This window comes from Mytilus galloprovincialis, chromosome 1 (genome assembly GCF_965363235.1).
Source record: "Mytilus galloprovincialis chromosome 1, xbMytGall1.hap1.1, whole genome shotgun sequence".
Classification (NCBI taxonomy): domain Eukaryota; kingdom Metazoa; phylum Mollusca; class Bivalvia; order Mytilida; family Mytilidae; genus Mytilus; species Mytilus galloprovincialis.
In genome coordinates, this window is record NC_134838.1 from 18,622,924 (window position 1) to 18,646,271 (window position 23,348).

The window sequence follows — 23,348 nt, forward strand, 5'->3', positions numbered from 1 at the left end:
TGTGTTTTCTGAGGAACAAGTATTTCATTATTTGTTCAAAACGAATGCAACTAAGACAGCTATACACTGCATACAGCTATGTTGCAAATATTATTAAGGAATGGTCGCATATTCTTATTACCTCCTCATATATGCCAAAAGCAAATGTAGGAAATACAAGACAACTGCTAGACTCGTTTTAGTTATTTGGTTTAGACTTGTCCAGCCCGGACATACGTCATTTTAAATTTTTCTTCTGTTGTAACTCGCCAAGGCTAGGTTTATGACAAAAATGGTTCTAGCTATGCATCATTTTACCAACCCTTTTTTTTTGTATTTTTATTATTTTTCTGACGTTAGAGCTGTCATGATAGCCTGTATCTACATCATAAAGTTTCCTGAGTTATAAAATACTTTAAAAAGCCATTTGCATAGGAACATTCCATGGGAAATTTTCCTTGAAAATCGGTATTTTTGTTAATTTACTAATGTCAGGTTGTTGAGAACATCAATGTATTTGTTAACTAAATGTCTTGGTAATGAAATTATTGCCAGGTGAACATATCTGTCAGGAATGTTTCATTTGACCTTGCGGTCATCCTTATTATTTAACTGCGATTGAAAATAAGTAGGCTAGACATTTCAGCGTCTGCTCTTTTGTTTCTATAAATAGTTTGTTATCTTTATAATTGTAAGAAAAAAAGAAGTTCTTATATATGTCATTAATTTACATAATGATAATATTTTTGAATAATTGGATATTGATAATGAGAATATTGTACTTATATATGCCATTGATTTACATAATAATATTATTCATGATTTATTGGATAATTTACATTATGATATTATTTTGGAATTATTGCTGATCCAATAGTCAAATTTTAATTTCGATTTGCTTGTTTTAGGACTTGCCAGAAACATACCAAAATGGTCAAATGTTAGGATACAATATAACCGTATCTTCAGAGGATGGACAACTGTCTACTAACCCTATCATCAGCAGAACATTTACATCCTTGCTTCTACCTTGTAGACAAGAAGTTCTTGTATCATTCTTCTCGAGGAATGAAGTCGGAGACTCGCTTGAACCATTGAATATATCTATACCGATAGCTAACAGTAAGCATTATTATTCCTACTGAAAAAAGTCTTTTAAAGAACCAGTTTTTGTTTTATTAACTCACTTCTTATTTCAGAGCCTTTCTATAACTAATTAATAAACTTGCTGCCATTCATACAAAAACCGTTAGGTATTCATCACATTCGCACGAAACTTTATTCATTACCCCTTTCAAAACTTCATTCTCTGTTCAATTTATGTTTGGAATCCACTGTTACAAACCCTCATTCAAACCAATACAAACTTCAAGCTATAATTTCGGATATTGCAAGTCACAGACTTTTCAAGCCAGTTCGCATTGGAAAAGATGAAAAAGAGAAAAGATATTTTCTAAATCTTTCCTTTGCCAACAAAGGTCTCGATGGCGTCAACCTTGGCAATATCCTTCATCATAAATTAGTTCAATCGAAAATACCTCCTTATTTTAAAGACCAGTCTGTACCAATAATTTCTTATACCTATACCAAACCTATTGCAACTAAAATTTTCAATTACAAACGCGTTTTGCAGGATCTCGATATTGACGACTTCAAGTCTAAACCTCCTGATTGCACTTGTGCTAGTTCCCAATTCACATATAATCCCGCTGGCCACGTTATTACCGGTGACCTTAACATTGTTAATAACACTTCTCTACGAAACGTGTTATCGAAAGGTCCGAAATATCGTGAGCCTAAATCCATCAATGGGAAATACAACTTTAAAATTTTGATGGATTCAGTCGAGGATTATGCCAGGCAATGGGCTAAGCGCGAGAAGGAAGACGTAGACACTCTATCCGAATGGATAAAGGCAGTGAGGTCCTTAATACAAATCAGAATTAATAAACTGAATGGGTCCATCAATGCCCATGCTACGTCAATTTTTAAAGACCCAAATGTTGCTAAACACCTATCCGACCTCCATGATAAATATGTTGTTGTCCCCGCAGACAAAGCCCCAAATAACATCGTTTTTGTCTGTAAAAGTCATTACATTAATTGCTTGATAAACGAATTAGGTATAGACAATTCACTTGGAAACTCAACATATACCCTCACGACACTTACCAAAGAGGAAATCCTGGATAATCATAGGTCTGTTCTTTGTTCCTTTGGTATTTCAACCAAAGATGAAGAACTGGATCTTCCATCACTGTATTGGATACCTAAACTACATAAGTGTCCTTACAAACAGCGGTATATTGCTGGGTCTTCCAAATGCTCCACAAAACCTCTTTCTAAATTATTAACATCCATTTTATCAGCAATCAAAGACGGGCTTCAAAGTTATTGTGAAACTGCCTATTCTAGAGGTGGCGTGAATCAGATGTGGATACTTAAAAATTCCAAAGATCTTTTAGAGTACATACAATCTAACTCTCTTTCATCTTGTAACAGTATTAAAACATTTGACTTCTCTACTCTTTACACAAGTATTCCACATTCCAAACTTAAAGACAAATTAAAAGAGTTGGTATTACTTTGCTTCATAAAAAAGAATGGCCAACGTAGATACAAGTATCTTGTCTTAGGGAGGGATAAATCCTACTTTGTAAAGAATCACTCTGATTCAAACAAAAAATTCTCTGAAATCGATATTATCAAGATGCTTGATTTCTTGATTGACAACATATTTGTTACGTTCGGAGGACGTGTTTTTCAACAGACTGTCGGCATACCAATGGGAACAAACTGTGCCCCTCTACTTGCTGACTTGTTTCTTTATTATTATGAGGCTGACTTCATGCAGGAACTTCTTAGGAAGAAAGATAAGAAGTTAGCAATATCCTTTAACTCTACTTTCCGCTATATAGATGACGTTCTTTCACTAAACAATTCAAAATTTGGTGACTATGTGGAACGCATCTATCCCATCGAATTGGAGATAAAGGATACTACAGATACAGTTAAGTCAGCTTCATATCTTGACTTACATCTAGAAATTGACAATGAGGGTCGGTTGAAGACAAAACTTTACGACAAAAGAAATGATTTCAGCTTTCCAATTGTGAACTTTCCATTTCTAAGTAGCAACATTCCAGCAGCACCTGCATACGGGGTATATATCTCTCAATTGATACGATATTCCCGTGCTTGCATTTCCTATCATGATTTTCTTGATAGAGGGTTACTGCTCACAAGGAAGCTATTAAATCAAGAGTTCCAAATGGTGAAGTTGAAATCATCCCTTCGTAAATTTTACGGACGCCATCACGAGTTGGTTGACCGTTATGGAATAACCATTTCACAAATGATATCGGATATGTTCCTCACGTCGTAACTACAATCCCCTTCCCTTTCATGAATTTGACCTACCTAATTAGACTATTTACCGGATTTGTAATCACATAAGCAACACGACGGGTGCCGCATGTGGAGCAGGATCTGCTTACCCTTCCGGAGCACCTGAGATCACCCCTAGTTTTTGGTGGGGTTCGTGTTGTTTATTCTTTAGTTTTCTATGTTGTGTCATGTGTACTATTGTTTTTCTGTTTGTCTTTTTCATTTTTAGCCATGGCGTTGTCAGTTTGTTTTAGATTTATGAGTTTGACTGTCCCTTTGGTATCTTTCGTCCCTCTTTTACGCAGTGCTGTTGTTGCTTCCCTAGGTTGTTTTACGTATACGTTTTTATTCTATGGTTAGTCAGCACTTCGGTGTTGACATGAATATCAATTATATGGTTATTTATTTTCATTTTTTTAATATAAATTTACTGTTTGCAAAAGTATGAATTATTCTAAATACTAAGGACTTTCTTTTCCCAGGCAAATATACCTTAGCCTTATTTGGCAACATTTTTTTGAATTTTGGGTCATCAATGCTCTATAACTTTATACTTGTTTGTCTTTCTGACTTTTTTTATCTGAACTTCACTGATGAGTCCTAATGTAGATGTAACGCGAGTCTGACGTATTAGATTTTAAGCCTAGTACCTTTGATAACTATAAGCATGTCGAAATGTTTTATTGCATTTCTCTGTCCGGAATTTTCTTGCACTTATTTGTACTGTAGTCCTGTGATGTAATGTTGTCCTTTTAGTGTTATATCTAACATTGCCATAAAGGCACGAGGTTTGGCTAGCCACAAAACCAGGTTCAATCCACCATTTTTTCTTAAAATGTCCTGAACCGATTAAGGAAAATGGCAGTTGTTATCTTATAGTTTATTTCTGTGTGTTACATTGTCGTTTGGTTTTTTGTTGCACTTTAGTGTTTCTGTTGTTTCGTTGTTTTCCTCTTATAGTTGATGTTTCCCTCGGTTTTACTTTGTAACCCGGATTTGTTTTCTCTCAATCAATTTATGACTTTCGAACAGCGGAATACTACTGGTGCCTTTATTTATGTTAATCAATAGATTGAGAAAGGAAATCAACCAAAAATCAGGGTCTAATCTAAACCAGAAAGCTCAAATGAAAAGTAAAACCGTTGAAATTGAATGACAAGTTAAGAAGTTTTATTCATATTATTGAAATTGATGGTTACAAAAACATTCAAATAAGTTAATAGCAATTTCTAAATAGTGTCTATCACAGAGAGTTCAAATGTACAATACGTTTTATGTTGCAGCTATTTTACCTCCAAGTAGAATTATAGTTGAGGCCCAGAATACTTCTAAAGATACAACTGTAAGTGTAAGTTGGACACCAACAGAGGATGAGAGAATTGCATTCCACACTGTATACTACTGTCAATTTGACACACAATGTACAGTAAGTTTTTTTATATTTATTAATTTGCTTTCGAACTTATTACAACAAGAAAGAAACTCAGGATAGTTACAAGAATTGAAATTTTGTATTTGAGCCAAACTCGCGTTTCGTCTACAAAAGACTCATCAGTGACGCTCGAATAACAAACAGTTGAAAAGGGCCAAATAAAGTACAAAATTGAAGAGCATTGAAGACCAAAAATTCCAAAAAATTTGCAAAACATAGTTAAGGTAATCTATTCCCGAGGTTAAACATATATGTGTTATCAGTTTGTGGATTTTAAAATGATAGATATTTCAAAACGGAGAAGAACTACACAAGATTCATTTTATATATAACTTCCAAACTGCGTATAGATATAGGAAGATGTGGTATGAGTGCCAATGAGACAACTCTCCATGTGTAATTGTTTAGATTTGCTATTTAGTGTAAAAGAATAGCTAGTTCTTGAGCTATTTTTGCATGGCTAAAAGCCTATATGTAATCAATAATTTGAAATATTTTTTTCATGGACTATGATAAATTTACAAGCTTTAGAACACACGTTGTTCTTGCCCATTTGACATGATTAATAAAACAGTGATCTCTTATTGTAGTTCATTGATCCATGGCATGATTTCATTTCTCATTATATGTTAGTAATTCATCGTTTTAGAATTTAATGTATTATGTGAAACGTTTACAAAAGAATACAGCAAAATATTACAATTGATTGAAAACGTCCAAAATATGTTGAATCAACCAAAGTCCCTTTTTATTTAGGTATCCACAATATCGATGAAGTTGAGAGGTGAAAATGTTTATTATTTTTGGACGAAAGTCAATTTGATTATTTTAAGGCAGTATTGGTCTAACTTACAATATTTTGACACAACAGGCTGATATTTAAATCTCTGAGTTTTGACACATTTTGGTTTAGGAAACAAGGTATTAGTTGTAGTTTACAGTCAGTAAACGACCGCAAACAAATTTTGCATTCGTAATTATTGGTGTCACGTCATCGTCGTCGTCAGCGTCGTCCGAAGACACTTAATTTCCGGAAAATAACTTTAGTTTAAGTGAATGGATCTCTATTTAATTTAAACACAAGGTTTGAAATCACAAAAGGACGGTTTAGATTGATTTCAGTGGTTGTGGTTTCAACAGTTTAGGAACAAGGGGCCCAAAAGGGGTCAAAATAAGTATTTTTCTAGTTTTCCAGAAAATAACGTGTGTGTAAGTGTATGGATCTTTCTGAAACTGTACCACAAGATTCCATTCCAAAAAAGGAAGGTTGAGATTGATTTTTGTGGTTATGGCCCAAACTGTTCAGGAATTAGGGGCCAAAAACAATACTTTTCTAATACTTTGTATACTATGCCTATTTCTTGACCAATTTCAATGGGGTTTTATTCTTGAATTCTTAGGGTTCGTGAATATGCTGTATCTAACCGTGTATTAAGTTATTGGAATCTTATCCCCTTTTTGAAGTGGTCAACATGAGGTTCAAAGGGTCCAAAATTAAACTTTGTTTGACTTCATCAAAAATTGAATTAATGAGGTTTTTTTTATATGCCGAACCTGACCGTGTATTTAGATTTTTAATGTTGGGTCCCATTTTCAAATTGGTCTAAATTGGGTTCCAAAAATCAATAAATGAATATATGGGGTTCTTTGGTATGCTAAATTTAACCATGTTTTTGGAATTTTTGGGTCCTGTTATCAAATAGGTCTACATTGAGATCAAAAGGGTCCAAAATGAAACTTTGTTTGATTTGATCAAAAATCGAATTATTGGGGTTCTTTGATAGGCCGAAAATTTAATTTTGTTTGATTCTTTGATTTGCTGAATCTAATCATGTATTTAGATTCTTTCTCCTCCTTCATGTAGATTTTAGGAACTTTTATAATAACACAATGTTACAGGAATTCATGGCATACGAATGTATATTCAGATTGTTTGTCTATATTTCAGACTGATATTGAATGGATTAGGGTACCAATGAATTCTACCTTACTTATAATTGAACATTTAGAGTTTGATAAGAAGTATAAATTTGGTGTATCGTCTGACATCGACCAAGTTAGTTCTGGATTTGAATGGGAAGACTGTTATTATATAACAGGTTTGGGTATGTAAAACTACTTAAAGTACTCTAAATCCTATAAACTCAACAATTCGAATAAGTATCAACTTTTTTCTAATTTCTCTAACTGAATGATGCTGAAATTTATGAAATATCTATTTGACATTTTAATTAAACTGAATTTAATCCGGGTATCTATAATGAAAAAGAGGGACAACAGATACCAGAGCGACATTCAAACTCATAGAACGAAAATAAACGGACAATGCCATGACTAAAAAAGACAAAGACAAAAAAGACAAACAATAGTACACTTAGAAAACTGAAGACAAAGAAACACGAACCCCATCTAAAACGGGGGTGATCTCAGGTGCTGCGGAAGGGGAGAAAGATCCTACTCAACATTTGGCATCGGTCGTGTTACTCATGTTATTACAAACGCGGTTAATGTGGTCTAATTCGGTAGGTTATATTCGTGAAAAGGAAACAGGATTGTAGACATTCAGAACATATCCGATATCATCTGTGAAACGGATATTTCATAACGATCAACCAACTCGGTATGGCGTCTGTAAAATTAAGGGCAAATGAGTTTATTTACTGATTTGAAAAAGATTTGTTAGTCTAGTATTATTTTTATTTTAGTTTCTTGTTTATAATTCTGAGTTTAGTAAGGCGTTCATTATCACTGAACTAGTATATATATTTGTTTGGGGGTCAGCTGAAGGACGCCTCCGGGTTTGGGAATTTCTCGCTGCATTGAAGACCTGTTGGTGACCTTCTGCTGTTGTTTGTTCTATGGTCGGGCTGTTGTCTCTTTGACACATTCCCCATTTCCATTCTCAATTTTATTGCTACATGTTAAGGGTCTGACATTTTTTTCAGTTCAACCTTAGCTGTTTAAGTCTCAATATCACAATCAAAACCAAGGAGTAAAGAAAGACTCACAAAACCATAGGACATTTACATCAACAGTTATAAATAATAAATAAGGAACAACACGAAATGCACTAAAAACCGGGAGTAAAATCAGGTGCTCCGGAAGGGTAAGCATTTCCTGCAGCAGTTTTGTGTAAAACTAAGATAGAATTGACAAGTTCCAAGAGGACAACGATATACGTTTTGATTTAATCTTATACAATTCAATGACTGTTTAATATTGAAATAGTCTACATATTGTAGATTAACAGCAAATCAGATTTTAATTTTAGCTCCGTCTCCTCCAACCCAAGTTGATGTGCAGGCATTTCCTGAAGACGGAATAACAGTTGATTGGTCAGACCCAAAGTGTGGGGATTCCCCTTACATTGAGTTTTTCAAAGTAACCTGGTGTACTGCAAGCAAAGGTACCACCGACTGTTCAGGTTGGTACTGTAATGCTCGAATTTGGAAAATGTAATAAATGTAATTTTATTTGTATTATGGTCTATCATTTTTGCTGATGTGATTTGTCTATTGAGTGTCTATATGCCAGTTTTTTTGTTTTTGTGGCTTTTTTTTGTTTTTATAGTTTTTGTATTTACAGAGATAAAGATTATAACTCTATAATGACTGCTGTACCCCATTTTTTAACTTTTTTTATCTATATGTGTGTATGTTTTGCTCACTCTATATTGTCAATATAATGTATTCTTATGTGACTGGCTGTGTCATAAAAGTTAGAGGTTTAGGTAGCTATGAGACTAGGTTTAATCCATCATGTTCTGCACAAGGTATTGCCTGTACTAAGTCTGGATTATAACAGTTGTTTTCCATTCGTTTAATGTGTTTTAGCTTTGATTTGGCCATTTGAAAAAGGTCTTTCCGTTTTGATTTTCCTTAGAGTTCGGTATTTTTGTTATTTAATTTTTTGTTTTATAATGAACTAATGACTTTAGATTTTGTATAGAAGAATAATTCATCATATTTTTAATTAAATAGTCTTTTCAGTTAACAATATAAATAATCCACTACTGTTATTTTCATATGTTCGCTATATTTTCTCTTCACGCAGCATACTTAACATGTTTGCTTTTTAGTTATCACATGAATGAGAAAACGTAAATTCTATTCCATGTTGCAACATTTTCAAATCGTACCAGTACTTATTTGTGAAAAACAGCTTCATAATTGTCCTTATTAAAGATTTTGTTTTAAGATGTGGGTGTGATTTTAAAATGGTTTATTCAAATCTGATTTGATCAAACATGTATTATTGTCTATATTTAGATTACGCCTCTATTGTTCTCTTTCCAATATTTTTTAAATTGATTTGAAATTTCCACTTGTCAATGGCTTTAAAGTAGCGATCGTATAATACGAAAATCGAAATGACCAGCGTTTCTTATCATTTGCAATTTATAACAAGAAGTGACTATCAATTTCGTGAAATGCCTTTTTTCAAAGTAGATATCTCTGTCAATAAGTACCACAACTTTGAGTGTCTAGAGTTTTATGACAAATAATGACCTGAAAAAAACTCACTCTAATTAAAAATGCTTGATTTTTATATATAATCCCTATTACCTTTTTTTTTTGCGACATCACAGAATGAGACTTATTGTTTGTTTTAAATGAGAAGCACGACGGATGCCACATGTGAAGCAGGATCTGCTTACCCTTTCAGAGCACATGAGATCACCCCCTTTTTTTGGTCGGGTCTTAGTTATTTAATCTTTAGTTTTTTATGTTGTGATTTGTGTACCATTGTTTGTCTGTATTTTTCTTTTTTTTAGCCATGACGTTGTCAATATAAAAAAAGGAGATGTAGTATAATTACCAGTTGCCAGTTTATTTCCGATTATGAGTTTGAATATCCCTATGGTGTCTTTCGCCCCTCTTGTTGAATGATCATCATGACGATTGCGAACAATGAGGCTGTAAACATGAGAAAATTCATTACACAAGATTTAATTTTCAGACAGTAGGTGTTTATTGACATGTTACTTCATAGTTCTACCCTGAGAGGAAACACAACACCAAGAGACATAGAGAACAAACATATTGATACTGAGAAAGTAATATCTAATTCTATTTATTTTGGTATAATTTAATTTTCTATAGGTGTTGAAGAAGGTATGGAAATTCCATCGACTGAACCAACTAAGCTGGTAATTCCAAATCTAAAGGCGGGAACTTCATATGGTGTCCAAATCCAGCAGATAACAGGCGATGGAAGAATTAGTGATTACAGTGATATGGTGTATATACAGCCTACAAATAATGGTACCTATCCTAGTGATTAGAATACTATTCTCTGTCTGTAATTTCTATTTCGTCAATAGAATAAAATATTTAAACATCTTTTTAAATCTTCTTTCGGATATGGATACAATTGAAATTATGATTGATTAATTGGTTGATTATTTTATACGCCACTTTCACCACATTTGTGATTTTTCGTTGCGGTCACTTATTATTGGTATGGGACGGCGGAGTGCTCGGAGAGAATCACTAAAACTCCGGTAGTAAAACTAACAATCCTAGTCAATAAGATTTTGATTTGATTACGTTTTGTATGCATACATATTTACAGTATGAATGTCTTTCAAGTCAGGAATATCTCAAAATCTTATAAATGACATTGAAGAGATAGTTTGGTTACTTTCCATCAATATTGGTGCAAGTTATAAAAATATTTATCACCCTATGATTTGAAGATAACAAGTCAAGACAATTTTCAAAAATATCTATTCTATAATGAAATACTTTACATACAATGGACTACTTAGTGTCAATGGATCAATACCTTAACAATATAAATCAAATATCTTCTATATATACTTTTGTAAAAGGGCGATAACCAGTGGTTATGGAATTGTTCTTTTAAATGAGTGAAATAAACAACTATTTGTATTAAGGGTTATCCGTTTTAGCTTTTTCTAGGTCACATATCTCAAATCATAATTTCAAAAAATAAATGTCTTTTTAATGAACCAGTTAGTTATGATTATTCATTCAAACATTTGAAAGGCAAAAACAGCTTTACAAGGACGTAATTTTACATCTCAATCTCAATATTCTTCACAGTTAACACCAATCTTTTTATATTCACTGTTTTGTTATAAGTATATAAGATGCGATTAAAAAGTTTACGACATGACAATTGACAATTAGCTCAGTTTTAAAGTTCTTTATATCTGATATATTCTGACTTGAATATGTTTATATACTGATTTTTAGGCGTACATTTCGTCCTAATAGAGGTTTCTCAACATCTTACCAACGAACGAAAATCGCCCTAACTTGACGTAACTTGCCGTAACGAGAAAAGAGGGAGCAGTAATTTATCTTAAAATATTGGATTATCGGCTGTGCTCTTCTTCCCTTTGAAATATCTTTTATATGTAAAATATGCAGGCTTGATTTTTTTAAAAACATTTTGAATCAAATACATATTATATTTATTTGATATTATATAATATATAATATACAAGTTACTGTTCAATCAACACAGTTGAAAGTCTTACTGATCTATAAATTTAAACGAAGAATATATAATATTTAATCAAAGGACAGTAATCGTACAAGAAATTTTAATAAACATGATGACAACATCACTATTTAGTATATGTGAAAAAGGTAAATATAGATCTATGGATGGAAAGGGATAAGAATCTTTTTGAATCTTAGATAGAAGTTGATTAACGGTAAAATTTCTTTCGTGGACATGAAGTAAAATAAATCTAGAAGTGAACGCCTTTCGATTTAAATTTGAAAAGAAAACATCCCAATAAGTTCTTTGCCCCAACCACTAAAATCCAAATGATCTCTTCTTATTGATATATTGTTATAAATTGGTAGACTTAACAAGAAAAATAAAGGAAAATATTGAAATATATATTTAAACTTATATATTGTGTCTTTTTGTTTTTGTTGTTATCATGGCCTTTCTTATTATATGTGTGTAAGTTTCCTTTATAGTATAATTATAAGTATATACATTTTTTTCTTGTTTATTGTTTCCGTTAAGCTTCTATGGCATACTGTGCATATTTCCTCTGTTTTTCATATTTCTCATTTTTCTTTTTAGTTAGGGGTGTAATATATAAATATATATATTTTGATAACTATGCGACTACCAGTTTTGTTAGGTCTGTAGCACTCATAATTTCAACAAAAACACACAAAACTCTATTTCTAACGATAGATAGAGTGCACCTTTAAATTTCTTAAACTGATTCCCAATAAATATCAGAAATAAAAAAGCTATGTTACGACGTATCTATCCAAGATACTCTCCGACACGAAAAAATGAAACTCACAGTAACTCAAACCAATTGGACCCATAGCAGGGACGTGTGGATATATGAAATATATTAAAGTTGTGTTACTCAATCACTTATCAATCCTTTATCAAACGCTAAATTATCAATGAAGTGAATGGAATATTTGCCAATGAACGTTAAACACCAAACAATCAATCAACCAATTGCAAACTAGATGTTTTGATTTTTTTAATCAAGGACAGTATAAAAAAATGTTCTTTTTGAATAAATAAGGGAGATAAATCGAACGCATATATACGACATGTCAACAAACGGAACTCGACGTAAGAAAACGAAACAGTCAACAACGGAAAATAAATTGGAACACGGATGTTTAATGATAACAATAAAATGCAAGGTTGCAAAAAAAGGATATTGAGTTGTTTACTGTTGTCTTTTAAACACACTGCAGTATCGGAAGACATTTATTATTGATTTTATTATAACAAAATTACTGCTCCATAACGTTACGTTCGTAGAGTTTCATCCGTTCGTAAGATGTTGAGAAACCTCTATTAACCCTATTTTGATGGACAATTGATCAGAGTATCGTTTTCTTGATTAGGTCTGTGTCTCGAATGTTTATATTTGTAACAATATTTGGCATACAGAATGCTAACAAAATGGTTATGTAAGTCGATGCATTAGAAGGTAAAAATCAAGACAACACACAAAAATAAAGTACATGCATGAACCTAAACAGAAGCAACACCAGGTCTGCGTTCAATATCGTAGCAGCTACGCAGTGCTGCGCAGATTTTGACTATTGAACGTGTAGCTATAGACTAGTTGTTACATAGATATTGATAGCAGCTACGTAACCGTTACTTTGCTGCTATGATATTGAACTCAACCCTGGTGTGTCTACAAGATCAAAGAGGTTCCATCGATATTCTTCGATATTTGCACAAATAGATGAGTTCCAACTAGAATCTATGAAAATGTGATATACTCAACTTTACATTCCCATTTCACATCTGAAATGTACGATCAGATCCTTCGAATGAAGTTTACATATCTGAGCTAAATCGTTATGCTTTTGTATGTTAACCTTATATGGACTTTCTTCATATGGTTGTGCTCCTTACACAAAAACTGGTCCAATATAATTACAAAGATAAACTACCAAATTCGACTCAACATTAGTTTCCCTCTAAAAATAACAACATGCTTTTGAGGTAATAATTCTTTAAATACAATAAAATCGTCTGATCTTGAGTTTAACCAATTGTGTCCTATACCGGTTGGGATCTTTTAAGGATGTTCGCTTGTCATGTTTTGGATTTTTTGTCAGATTTTCGAAATCCTCTGGTTTTATCCATTTGAATGCCTTGAAAATGTTTGCCCATTAACCCCCATTTTTCTTTTTATCAAACTTTTACATGTATAATAATAAGCCATTTTTAAAAGTCTTATAAAATTTTATTTATTTTTTAACGGGTTTTGAGAACTTTTAGTTGTCAATGATAAAGATACGAAAAATCAAGAAAGAACATTTTCCCGCCTAAATTTCAATGGCTTATATCTCGAAAACAAGCACATGGACCCCTATATTTTGTTTTGCGTTTTTGATTTCTTAATTACATTTGTAATCCCGTATCAATATGTACTAGTGTTATGGAAAGCTATTTATGTTGAAACTGAGTAGCGAACTTCCTTAATTGCACTGATACGTTGCATTAAGAGTGGTTATGACGTACCGGATTGTGGTTTTCCATAATACATTTTGACTAACTTTCTATGCTTCAGACTTGGCAACGTCGGAAATAACAAGTATAGCAGTAGGGGGAACTTTCTTATTCATGTTGGCAATTGCAGGAGCTGTTTTTATCTATAAGTATGTGTTTTATTATTTTTCAAATATATAATATTAGTAATGGAAAATAAAATTTTTAAATCCTAGTTTAAATCAAAATGATTATTTTCAGTCGTCTTTGTTTTTTTTTTTGTTGTTTTTTTTTGTTTTTTTTTTTTTTTTTTGGCTAAATGAAATAATTGTGTTAAATAGAATGAAAGCCTTTTAAAATCTTATTTAAAGATTTTTAAAAAGTTGCACTCTATCAATAGAATTTATGCTCTATGATTTTGAAATTTTCAATTTTTTAAAGTATATCAAATAAGTATGTAAAATTTAACAGTGCATATTTTGTAGATAATTCATGATTTCTTTTATAAAGGCGAACAGCCCATGGTATCAGGGAAATTAAACGACCTTTGGATATAGACACTCCAAAGATAAACATATCGATAGGAAATACGGTAGGTATCAAATAGTCTCTGTTATTTACCGTTTTCCAGGTACAATTAGATAAGTTAAATTAGTGATCGCAAATTTCTCACCTGTAGGAACTGAGGAAAATAAAAAGAAGTTACAGACGGCCAGATATATTTCCCCAACTGTGCCGAGCGGGGATATAACACAAGCTGTTACTTGTTAATTGTAAAACAGATTATCAACATAAGATTTGTAAAATTAATTATTCGGTTAAATGTAAATTCAGAAAAATACTTAACTCCGAGTTAAATTCAAAACGGAAAGTCCACAATCAAAATAAAACGTCCGAACTCTTAAAATTTAAAGGTTGCAAAAATAGTAAAACTTATTTAATGTTTTCAAAATATTGTTAATAACATTTTGCATTTCCCGATACACAAACACTCAAAAGCGGGTAAGAAAAAAATATTATGTATTAAGTTTTGACACAAAATCGCAAAGCGCAAGCAAAAAGACAGAATAAGAGATATTTAAATGATTTTTTTTTATTATCTCAAACCACAGTGAGAATACTTCTCTTTAATTGTAGGTTTTACCATATTCATCGCAATTAAGCAAAGACAGTGGTAGAAGTAGTTTGGCATCAGATGGTTTACAATCTCCTGCAGTAGATAACAAATTAGATGTATTTCCTCTACCAGAAGAAACTACAGGAGTAAACAGCAATCAAAAATCTAGCGACGATCATAAAACAAGTTCTAAACAGGGCTGTAGCCCAGGTTATTCTAAAATGGCATTAGAGACTGACACAGCATCATCAAAACAAGAAAACACTTTTAAGAACATCACTGATCCACCAATTTTCAGTGTGTCTCGTGAGGATGAGAGGAGAAAATCTGAGAAGACGTTAAATCCCAAACATAATGGTAATTATCAATTTATACTCACTCCTATTTTTGGATTGATATGTCTTATTATTTTCATGTTTCCATTTGTTTATATTACTCTACTCCGTAAAAATAGTAAAGAAAAACTTATTATACGTTACTGAAGTGGAATCTAAAAAATCGAAGTCGAATTAAATCACCAGGGCCAAAAAAATAAGACAATTATATTCATGCTCGTTATTGTATTTTACCTTCAATTTTTTTTTTGTAATAAAATACAATGTATACATGTATATCATGTGATTGTTTCCACATTAGTTCATAAAAAAGTAATCACCTGTGCATATAGTTTAATACATTCATGATGTTTTTCAAGTTAACATGGATTCTGTGGATGATGTTTGGTTGCTGCTTGAACATTAATGAATAAGCTAACTTTCCTGTGTTTATTTATGCATTCTAAAAAAAAAATAATGGTATATTGGTTTTTTTTTTGTGTATCTCTTCAAAAAATTATTCCTTGCAATTCTGTTTCATAATATATATTACAAGAATTTTTCTATCATTATTATTATTCCTTGAAATTTTGTTTCATAGATGATCATTTTTCAAGGAACTTCCATTATATAAAAATGATTCCTATTACCTACTTTTTATTCAAGAAACTTCTCTTACATAAAAAATATTCCCGGAATTAATTTCTAATGCATAATAATTATCCCAGGAACTTCTCTATTATAAAAATTATTGCTAGAATTTTTTGTTACTAATTATATACCTGAAATTTCTTTTTTATTATAATTTTTCCAGGAACTTATCGTACATCATTATTATTCATGGTGATTATGTAACAATATAGATATATTCCAAAACGTCAAGCTTGTAGAATTATTTTTATTTAATATTTCCATTCAATTAGAAAAAATGTTAACTTAATATTTAATATCAATATTTTTCACAGAACTTTTATCATATTACAAAAGTTTCATAATATAATAATTCATCCAGAGTGTATGAAATGGAAATTGATAAAATGTTATATGGTTAAAGTTCTGAATCGAACTTTTTCCATGTAATGAAAGTTTTAGGAACAAATATCATGGCTAAATTTTATTCTGCTACATGCTTGGCCATTCAAATCTACATTATAATTATAATATAAGTCCCGAGTACATTATAGTTTGTTTATAGCTTTTTAACTCTGATGATTCAAACTGGGTCAAAAAAAAATTTGCGTTAACGTGATCTTATTTCAGCTTAGTTTATTACAACCATTGTATATTCACCATCACATTTGATTTTTTTTCTTCTTCTTTTTCAGAAAATGAAAATACAGATAGTTATATAAAGCATGTTGAAAAAGAGTCCAATGTTACAGCAAATATTATGCTCGAATCTGGGTCTGTTAGTGATCCATATGTTTATCAGCCAGAAGTTCAAATGTCAAAAACTTGTGGACAGCCAATTAAGGACCAACCATATATCAAAACAGAGACCCTGCAAGCCACTGATAATAGTAGAAACTATGGCATAGATTCTACAAAGAATTGTAAAGTACATGATGGTTTGTTACCTTTGACTGAGGTCAATGATGAGGACTCAGACATAAGTATGATAAGTAATGGTTATCTTCCTAAAGATGCCGTGAATAATCTAGGCATTTCATTACCCAGACATCAACCCTCTGCTCATAATTCAGATAGTTCAACAGTAGAATACCATCATCTGGATTCCATGGAAAATCTTAAGTTACTAGAAGTTTTCAATCCACTGATGACAGCTGCTAGTGCAAAGAAGTACCAAAGTGATGAATTGAATGAAAAGTTAGGAGAGCAGGATTTTATTACACATAATACTGAACCAGATCAAGAGGATTCAATAAGTAATGGTTACCTCAAGGAAGAAGATATCATGAATCCAGGTGTTATGAATTCACTCAGGGAACGAGACCAAGAAGAATTAAACAGTGCTGGTTACCTAAGAGACATAGATGTTGGGATACTGAACAGGGAACCAGCCAAGGAAGATCTTAAAGGAACGAATTACTTATCGGAAAATATGAATGACTGGACAGGTAAAAGTGAAAGTTCTGGAGGATACTTCACAGAAAGAAACTTGCTAAATGGTAACCTTATTGATGATGAAAATGTATCATCCTATGTTTCAGAGTCAAATGACACAAGAAAATTTGAGAATTCATTTGGGTCTGGATATATCACTGAAAACTATTTGCTTGATAGTGAATTTAGTGGAAATGATCAAGGAAGTACCTGTTCTCACTCAGGGGACAGCCGTGTTGGGCAGATAAATTCATCAGCAGAAGATTCATTTCAGGTTGCAAATAAAGAAAGTAAAACTAACGATGGATATATACAACATAATGACATTAAACCATAAGAGTAGGAAGACATCTACCACTGTAAAACGTCAGGTGTCAGCTGTTCAAAACCTTGGTCAACATGTTATTTTTTATCATTTTCTCGATATTTCTATCTTTGAAGAGTTTACATATGTTTTTACTTGTATTTGCAGTTTATTTGTTGTTACTACAGTGATATACAGAGTATACACTTGGTTCCTAAGATCTTATTCAGCTTTTGGATCTGACACTTATTTATCCATAATATTTAAGATTGGTTTACAGTTTACAATTTGAATCCATCCATGTGATTACCGGTATTATTAGTTGTTTCTACAGCTGAATATTTACAAATTAATGATTTATTAATTGAAACTTAAGATATTTTAAAATGATTTAACATAATGTAGGGTAAAAGTTGTTCCGTTTAGAAATTCTTAATTTGGATGCAAAAATGACTAGGAATCATTTCTTCAAAGAAAGACACCTTAACTTTAATTGTTTGCTAATGAAAGTTATTTCATAATCATTTTTTTTTTAAATATGAAATAAAAGTGCACACAAATTGACTTTGACAAAACTTCGGAGAAACAGTATACAGTATGACAGCAATTCCTAGTATCCCATTCACTAGATGATTATTATTTATTTATAACCTGTTTCAGTAATAGTGCGGCATTTGTAATAAAAACAAAAAAATGCTGAAAATTTTCTTTTATTTTTAATAACCGTAAGATTAAAAAGATCCGTTTGTTTTTATTGTGAAAGTTGAAGCCTGTAATGATATTTGATAGTCTTTGTATGCATTGCCAAATGATATATATTTTTTAAATTATTAAACAAATTTAATTGGTATATATACTATTATATAAGTATGCGACTTTGAGTTTTTTCTCACAATGATGATTGTAAAAAGTAAATTGTATACAATTTTACAGTGTTTATGAACAGATGCAAAGCATTTTAAGAACATTGTTATTCCTTTACTTATAGAAAGAGTCTTCAGCTTTCCTCCATATTTATATTAAATATATATATGACTTTCATTTCATGTTCCATAGTTGTAACACTACTTAATCGCTGTGATTGTTTAACTACTTCGATGATATCAAGAAAACTTTAACATGAACAGTAATTTTCTCAACAATGAAATATGACAAAACTGTCAGTGCTGTTTGTGCTTCAAATGTACTAAACATGTAAAAGTAGTAAGATTAGTTTCTAGGACCTTTATTAAAATGATAAAATGTTCAGCCTATATCTGCCTCCTATTATGATTTTGTTAAGATCAATTGGGTTTTGTTTTTTAATTGATAGGAACTGATTCTTGTTTTGTAGCAGTATACAATTCGATAAGTGTTGTCTAATGCCAACTATATAAATATTGAATGAATGAACAGTGAAGTTACTAGTCGTAGTGTTATTTATATATACAATTATCTAATTTTTAATTGTTTATATGAAAATAATCAACAGACATTCATAATGTCTTTTTGTATCCACACGATCACTGTCTGTGTCGTTCTGTTCATAATTGTGTAACCTAGTCTTCGTTTGTCCTCATGTATTATATAGATTTATATTTGCTGTTATACTCTAGCTTTCATGTTGTTATCATTTTTCATAACTCATTCATATATGATTACTATTTCAAATTATAGTAAGTAGACTTAGGTGTCAGTATATATATATATATATATATATATATATATATATATATATATATATATATATATATATATATATGTAACAATTCCATCTTCATGCCCTATATATCATGTACTGTATTACGACGTTAGATTAAAACTGACGAGGAAAGGTAACACCCGACCACCGAAAGCTTTATTGTTGCAAAGCCTACGTGGCCTAGTGGTCTAGCGATTCGGATACAGTGCAAGGCGATTTGGTTTCACGATATCTCAGTTGCAAGGCGAGGGAAGAACACACAATTTTCGAAAGTAAATTTACAGATCAAACATTGTTGGGCTGATGTTTAGACGAATTATATAAACATGTATATTGCAGATGTTGTGATTTCATGGCTCTGATATCTGATATTATTCATCGTTTTTCTTATTTTGTATTATTTTTTAAAGTTTTCTTTGAACAACGTCGGTCTTGAATCGTGAATGAAATCTGGCACAACGATGAGTTGTCACTTGATGACAAATAGAAAATGTATTTGAGAGTTTTGTTTTTGTTTGAAGCTTTGGGCATAGTTTTAATTTCTAAATAAGGTTTTTTTTCTTTTTCTTTATAAATGATATTTAGTCAGTAGATTTGCAAACAGTCTTTGTTTATTACCTCAACCCGTCCATTGCATACAATGTGCTTTTTATAACTTAGCAACATAGTGTGTTTTAAAAGTATTGTACAATATTTGTGTTCGCTGTAATACTCTTGCTTTCGGGTTTTTTCAGAAGGCATTAATATATATATGGTATATCCCTTTATTGTTAGTAGATGTACATGTCATATATACTCTATGAGGTCTTAAGTCTCAAATATGTCTAATTATGTTTTGGTGTAGGTATGTTGCTTATACACGATTTAAAAAAATAAGTTAACATGTATTTTCACTTTTTTAAAATTGAGTGAATCGTGGTGCAGAACTGAGATTTGAAAGAACTGTAAATCAGGAATCAGGAGTTATTGCATGCATTTACTATTGTAATTTTTTAAAACTGTTAAAAACTCGCAACAGTTTCTGAAATTAACAGTTGTAATATTATAGCAAAATTAACAAAAAATATCCCTGGACAATTTTGTATTTGAATGGGAAAGGCTACTCATAATAGTGAAATATAAATTATTAACTAGTACTTTTTTAAAAAGTAAACATGGTAAATAAACTGATTTTACTTTTTTTTAAATGATTGTTATATGCCAAAAGTATCTTTATTGTACCTCAAATGTTATTTTTTAACATGTGTTGTTCACGATAGATATTATACATATGTTTGCTGTAACACTCTTCCATTCGGTTTTTTAACTGTTTTTAGAAAGGCATTTTGTCCTGTTATTGATTGTAAATTTATATGTCATATATATACAGTGTTAGGTTAGAAACAAGGTCTCAATTATATAGAATATTTATTTCTGTCAGTTATCATTTACTGGTACAGTTTTGTATGCTGCCGACACGTGTCGTTAAATCGAATTTCAAAAAAGTGCCTTCAATACTTAATCAAAATGTTACAAAACAATCGATTTATAAAATTCAGGAATTTTCCATCAATGTAAAAATACAGGGTTAGTTGTTGTTATCGTTGTTGTAGAAAATGATGCATATTGTATAACAACATTGAAATTCTTATATTAAAGGTTCGGTTGTTTACATGAACTTTCTCATTTATAGATTTATTTAACACAAAATCTTAATCAAATCTATCTCTTGAAGTAAATAATGCTATATGATATCATTTTTCTCAATATATAGATGCAATTCAAAGAATTCCAAATGCTTGAAAAAAAATCATCATTCTGCGGGACCACTTTGTACTCATGTGTTTAATAAAGGCAACAGTAGTATACTGCTGTTCAAAACTCGTAAATCGATGGACAAAAAACAAAATCGGGGTAACAACCTAAAACCTAGGGAAACGCATTAAAACCTGTTATTCCATGAAACAATCTAAATTACTTTATCACTTTGGTAAAAGAAACCTCGTATCATCATTGTGTTCACAAAAGGCCAAACGTATTTTAATCTTTGATGACCAGTCATGTTAATCATAAAATAGGACAATAAAGAATATACTCAAAACTGGAAGTAACTAATGTAATGATTAACATGATTATAGAACTATAACTGATCGAGGTAAAATATAATCGTGTTTCTTAAGATACCTCGATCAGTTATAGTTCTATATAAATAAACTTAACATAGATACCAGTATTACATTTTGTATTTACGCCAGACTCGTTTTGTCTACTAAAGACTCATCAGTGACGCTCGAATCCAAAAAAGTTAAAGAGGCCAAATAAAGTACGAAGTTGAAGAGCAAAAATTCCTGAAAGATTTTCCAAATACAACTGAAGTAATCTTTTTCTGAGATAGAAAAGCCTAAGAATTTTAAAAAAAATCAAAAGTTTTGTAAACAGCTAATTTATAAATATGACCATATCAATGATAATCCATGTCAGCACTGATTATTGTGCTATTTTTTTAGCAAAATATAGTTGTATTTGGAAAATACCTCAGTTAGTGATTATCGAAATATGTTTCTACATTCTTTAAATGAAATTGTGAGTATCAAATCATTGAACATTTAGCTTTGTTAAATTTATCATAAAACGAAATAACCCCATGTTTAGTATGGATGATGCATTATTAAAGATGCTGTCTTGCATGACTTTTTGGTTCCTAAATTCCAAAAACATTTTTCTAATGGCATTTTAATAAGCAGTTTAATATAACTTTAATGTGACAATGAGATTTGTAAAAATAATAATTTTTCTAAGAATTGTTTTCAACACTGTAACGTCTAAATAAAGTTATGTACAATTTGGTTTTTTTTTCAAGATTTTAGGCAAAAAGAAGCAACAAAAAATGATAAAAATCTTTGTAATTCCTTTGCGAAGTTAACTTACTATTGAGGTCATATGGACTTCTTGTAATTTTTGGCGTGCTGATATTTCTGTTCACTTAATTTCAATTTATCAGTCAGGATTCTACCTCGTCCAAATTATCTCCCCATTACGCCAGTTCATTTTCACAATCGTAGAATTGGAAGCCATTTAAGGGATGACGCTCTGCCAATGTTGCTCTTGAAAACCGATAAATTTATCCACATAGCACCATTACGATCCTTATATGTCATTTGTATGTTAAAATATACATGTATCTTCTAGCTAATGAGCATCAGTTAATGATCTTGTCTGCATTGATTCAACTTGAAAATATTGTCTTATCGGTTGTCAGGTGGAATTTTTGAAAATTCATAAACATTTAAAAAATTTCTAATTAAATATTTCGTTGAAGGGCAGACTAGATTTTTTTAGTGGTTGCAGACTATAAACCTTAGTTATCACACACGATTTTTTTTTCTTTTGAAGATATGTATTTTTATCATCCAACTTGAAGGACTATCGTCAAGTACTTTTAGTAAAAAAATAGCTATTCGAACACACCTACTCTGTTTTTATGATTCATTAGATATGTATTTCACTTGACCCATATATTTCATCTTTAAGTACTTTGATTTTTTTATGTTATAAAGTCAACCTGTAGCTTTGATATATACAAATGATAGAATTTGAAGCGAGATAATGTATCTGATAAATATTCTTGCTTTGTACGTTTTTAAGACAAAATATTCAACTCAAACACGCCCTAACATAAAAAGGTGCACTCGATTTTCTCTTTTCGATACAATTGTTACCCATTTTTTAGAATTTTTTCTTGAGTGACATAATTGAAGGGCAGACACGAAAATTAGTGAACTAATAGATTGATATGTTCTCCGTCCGTGGTAATTTTTTCAAAAAAGTCAGAGGTTATGCATTTTCTACATCCAACTAGATAGATACCCATGTCGTCGACTTGATATCTAATAGTTCTGCTTAACTATGTAATAGATAAATTGAAACCTTATGCAAATGGTGTTTTTAAAATAGAACACTTTGTATTTGAGAAGAAAATTATCATTTTATTTGTTTCTATTAACTTTTGATTTTTTTGTTACTATAGTAAACATATCAGTAAGCATTTATTGCCTTCTCTAACAAAGATCTTCGATTCTTTTGTTCTATTTCAACCGGGTTTCCGCCTGTTATCATCT

The 23,348-nt window shown here is 31.2% G+C and overlaps 1 protein-coding gene across 1 annotated transcript in view; it reads left to right on the plus strand.

Moving 5' to 3' along the window:
• Window positions 1-19,269, plus strand: part of LOC143068132 (interleukin-6 receptor subunit beta-like) — a 31,204-nt gene extending 11,935 nt beyond the window's left edge. Inside the window, exons 8-16 of the mRNA XM_076241942.1 lie at window positions 888-1,101; window positions 4,650-4,792; window positions 6,747-6,903; window positions 8,070-8,222; window positions 9,901-10,062; window positions 13,854-13,941; window positions 14,282-14,363; window positions 14,909-15,245; window positions 16,528-19,269. Of these exons, the coding sequence (XP_076098057.1) occupies window positions 888-1,101; window positions 4,650-4,792; window positions 6,747-6,903; window positions 8,070-8,222; window positions 9,901-10,062; window positions 13,854-13,941; window positions 14,282-14,363; window positions 14,909-15,245; window positions 16,528-17,603 (2,412 nt within the window). The 3' untranslated portion in view covers window positions 17,604-19,269. The remainder of the gene's footprint in view (window positions 1-887; window positions 1,102-4,649; window positions 4,793-6,746; window positions 6,904-8,069; window positions 8,223-9,900; window positions 10,063-13,853; window positions 13,942-14,281; window positions 14,364-14,908; window positions 15,246-16,527) is intronic.
• The last annotated feature ends 4,079 nt before the right edge of the window (window positions 19,270-23,348 follow it).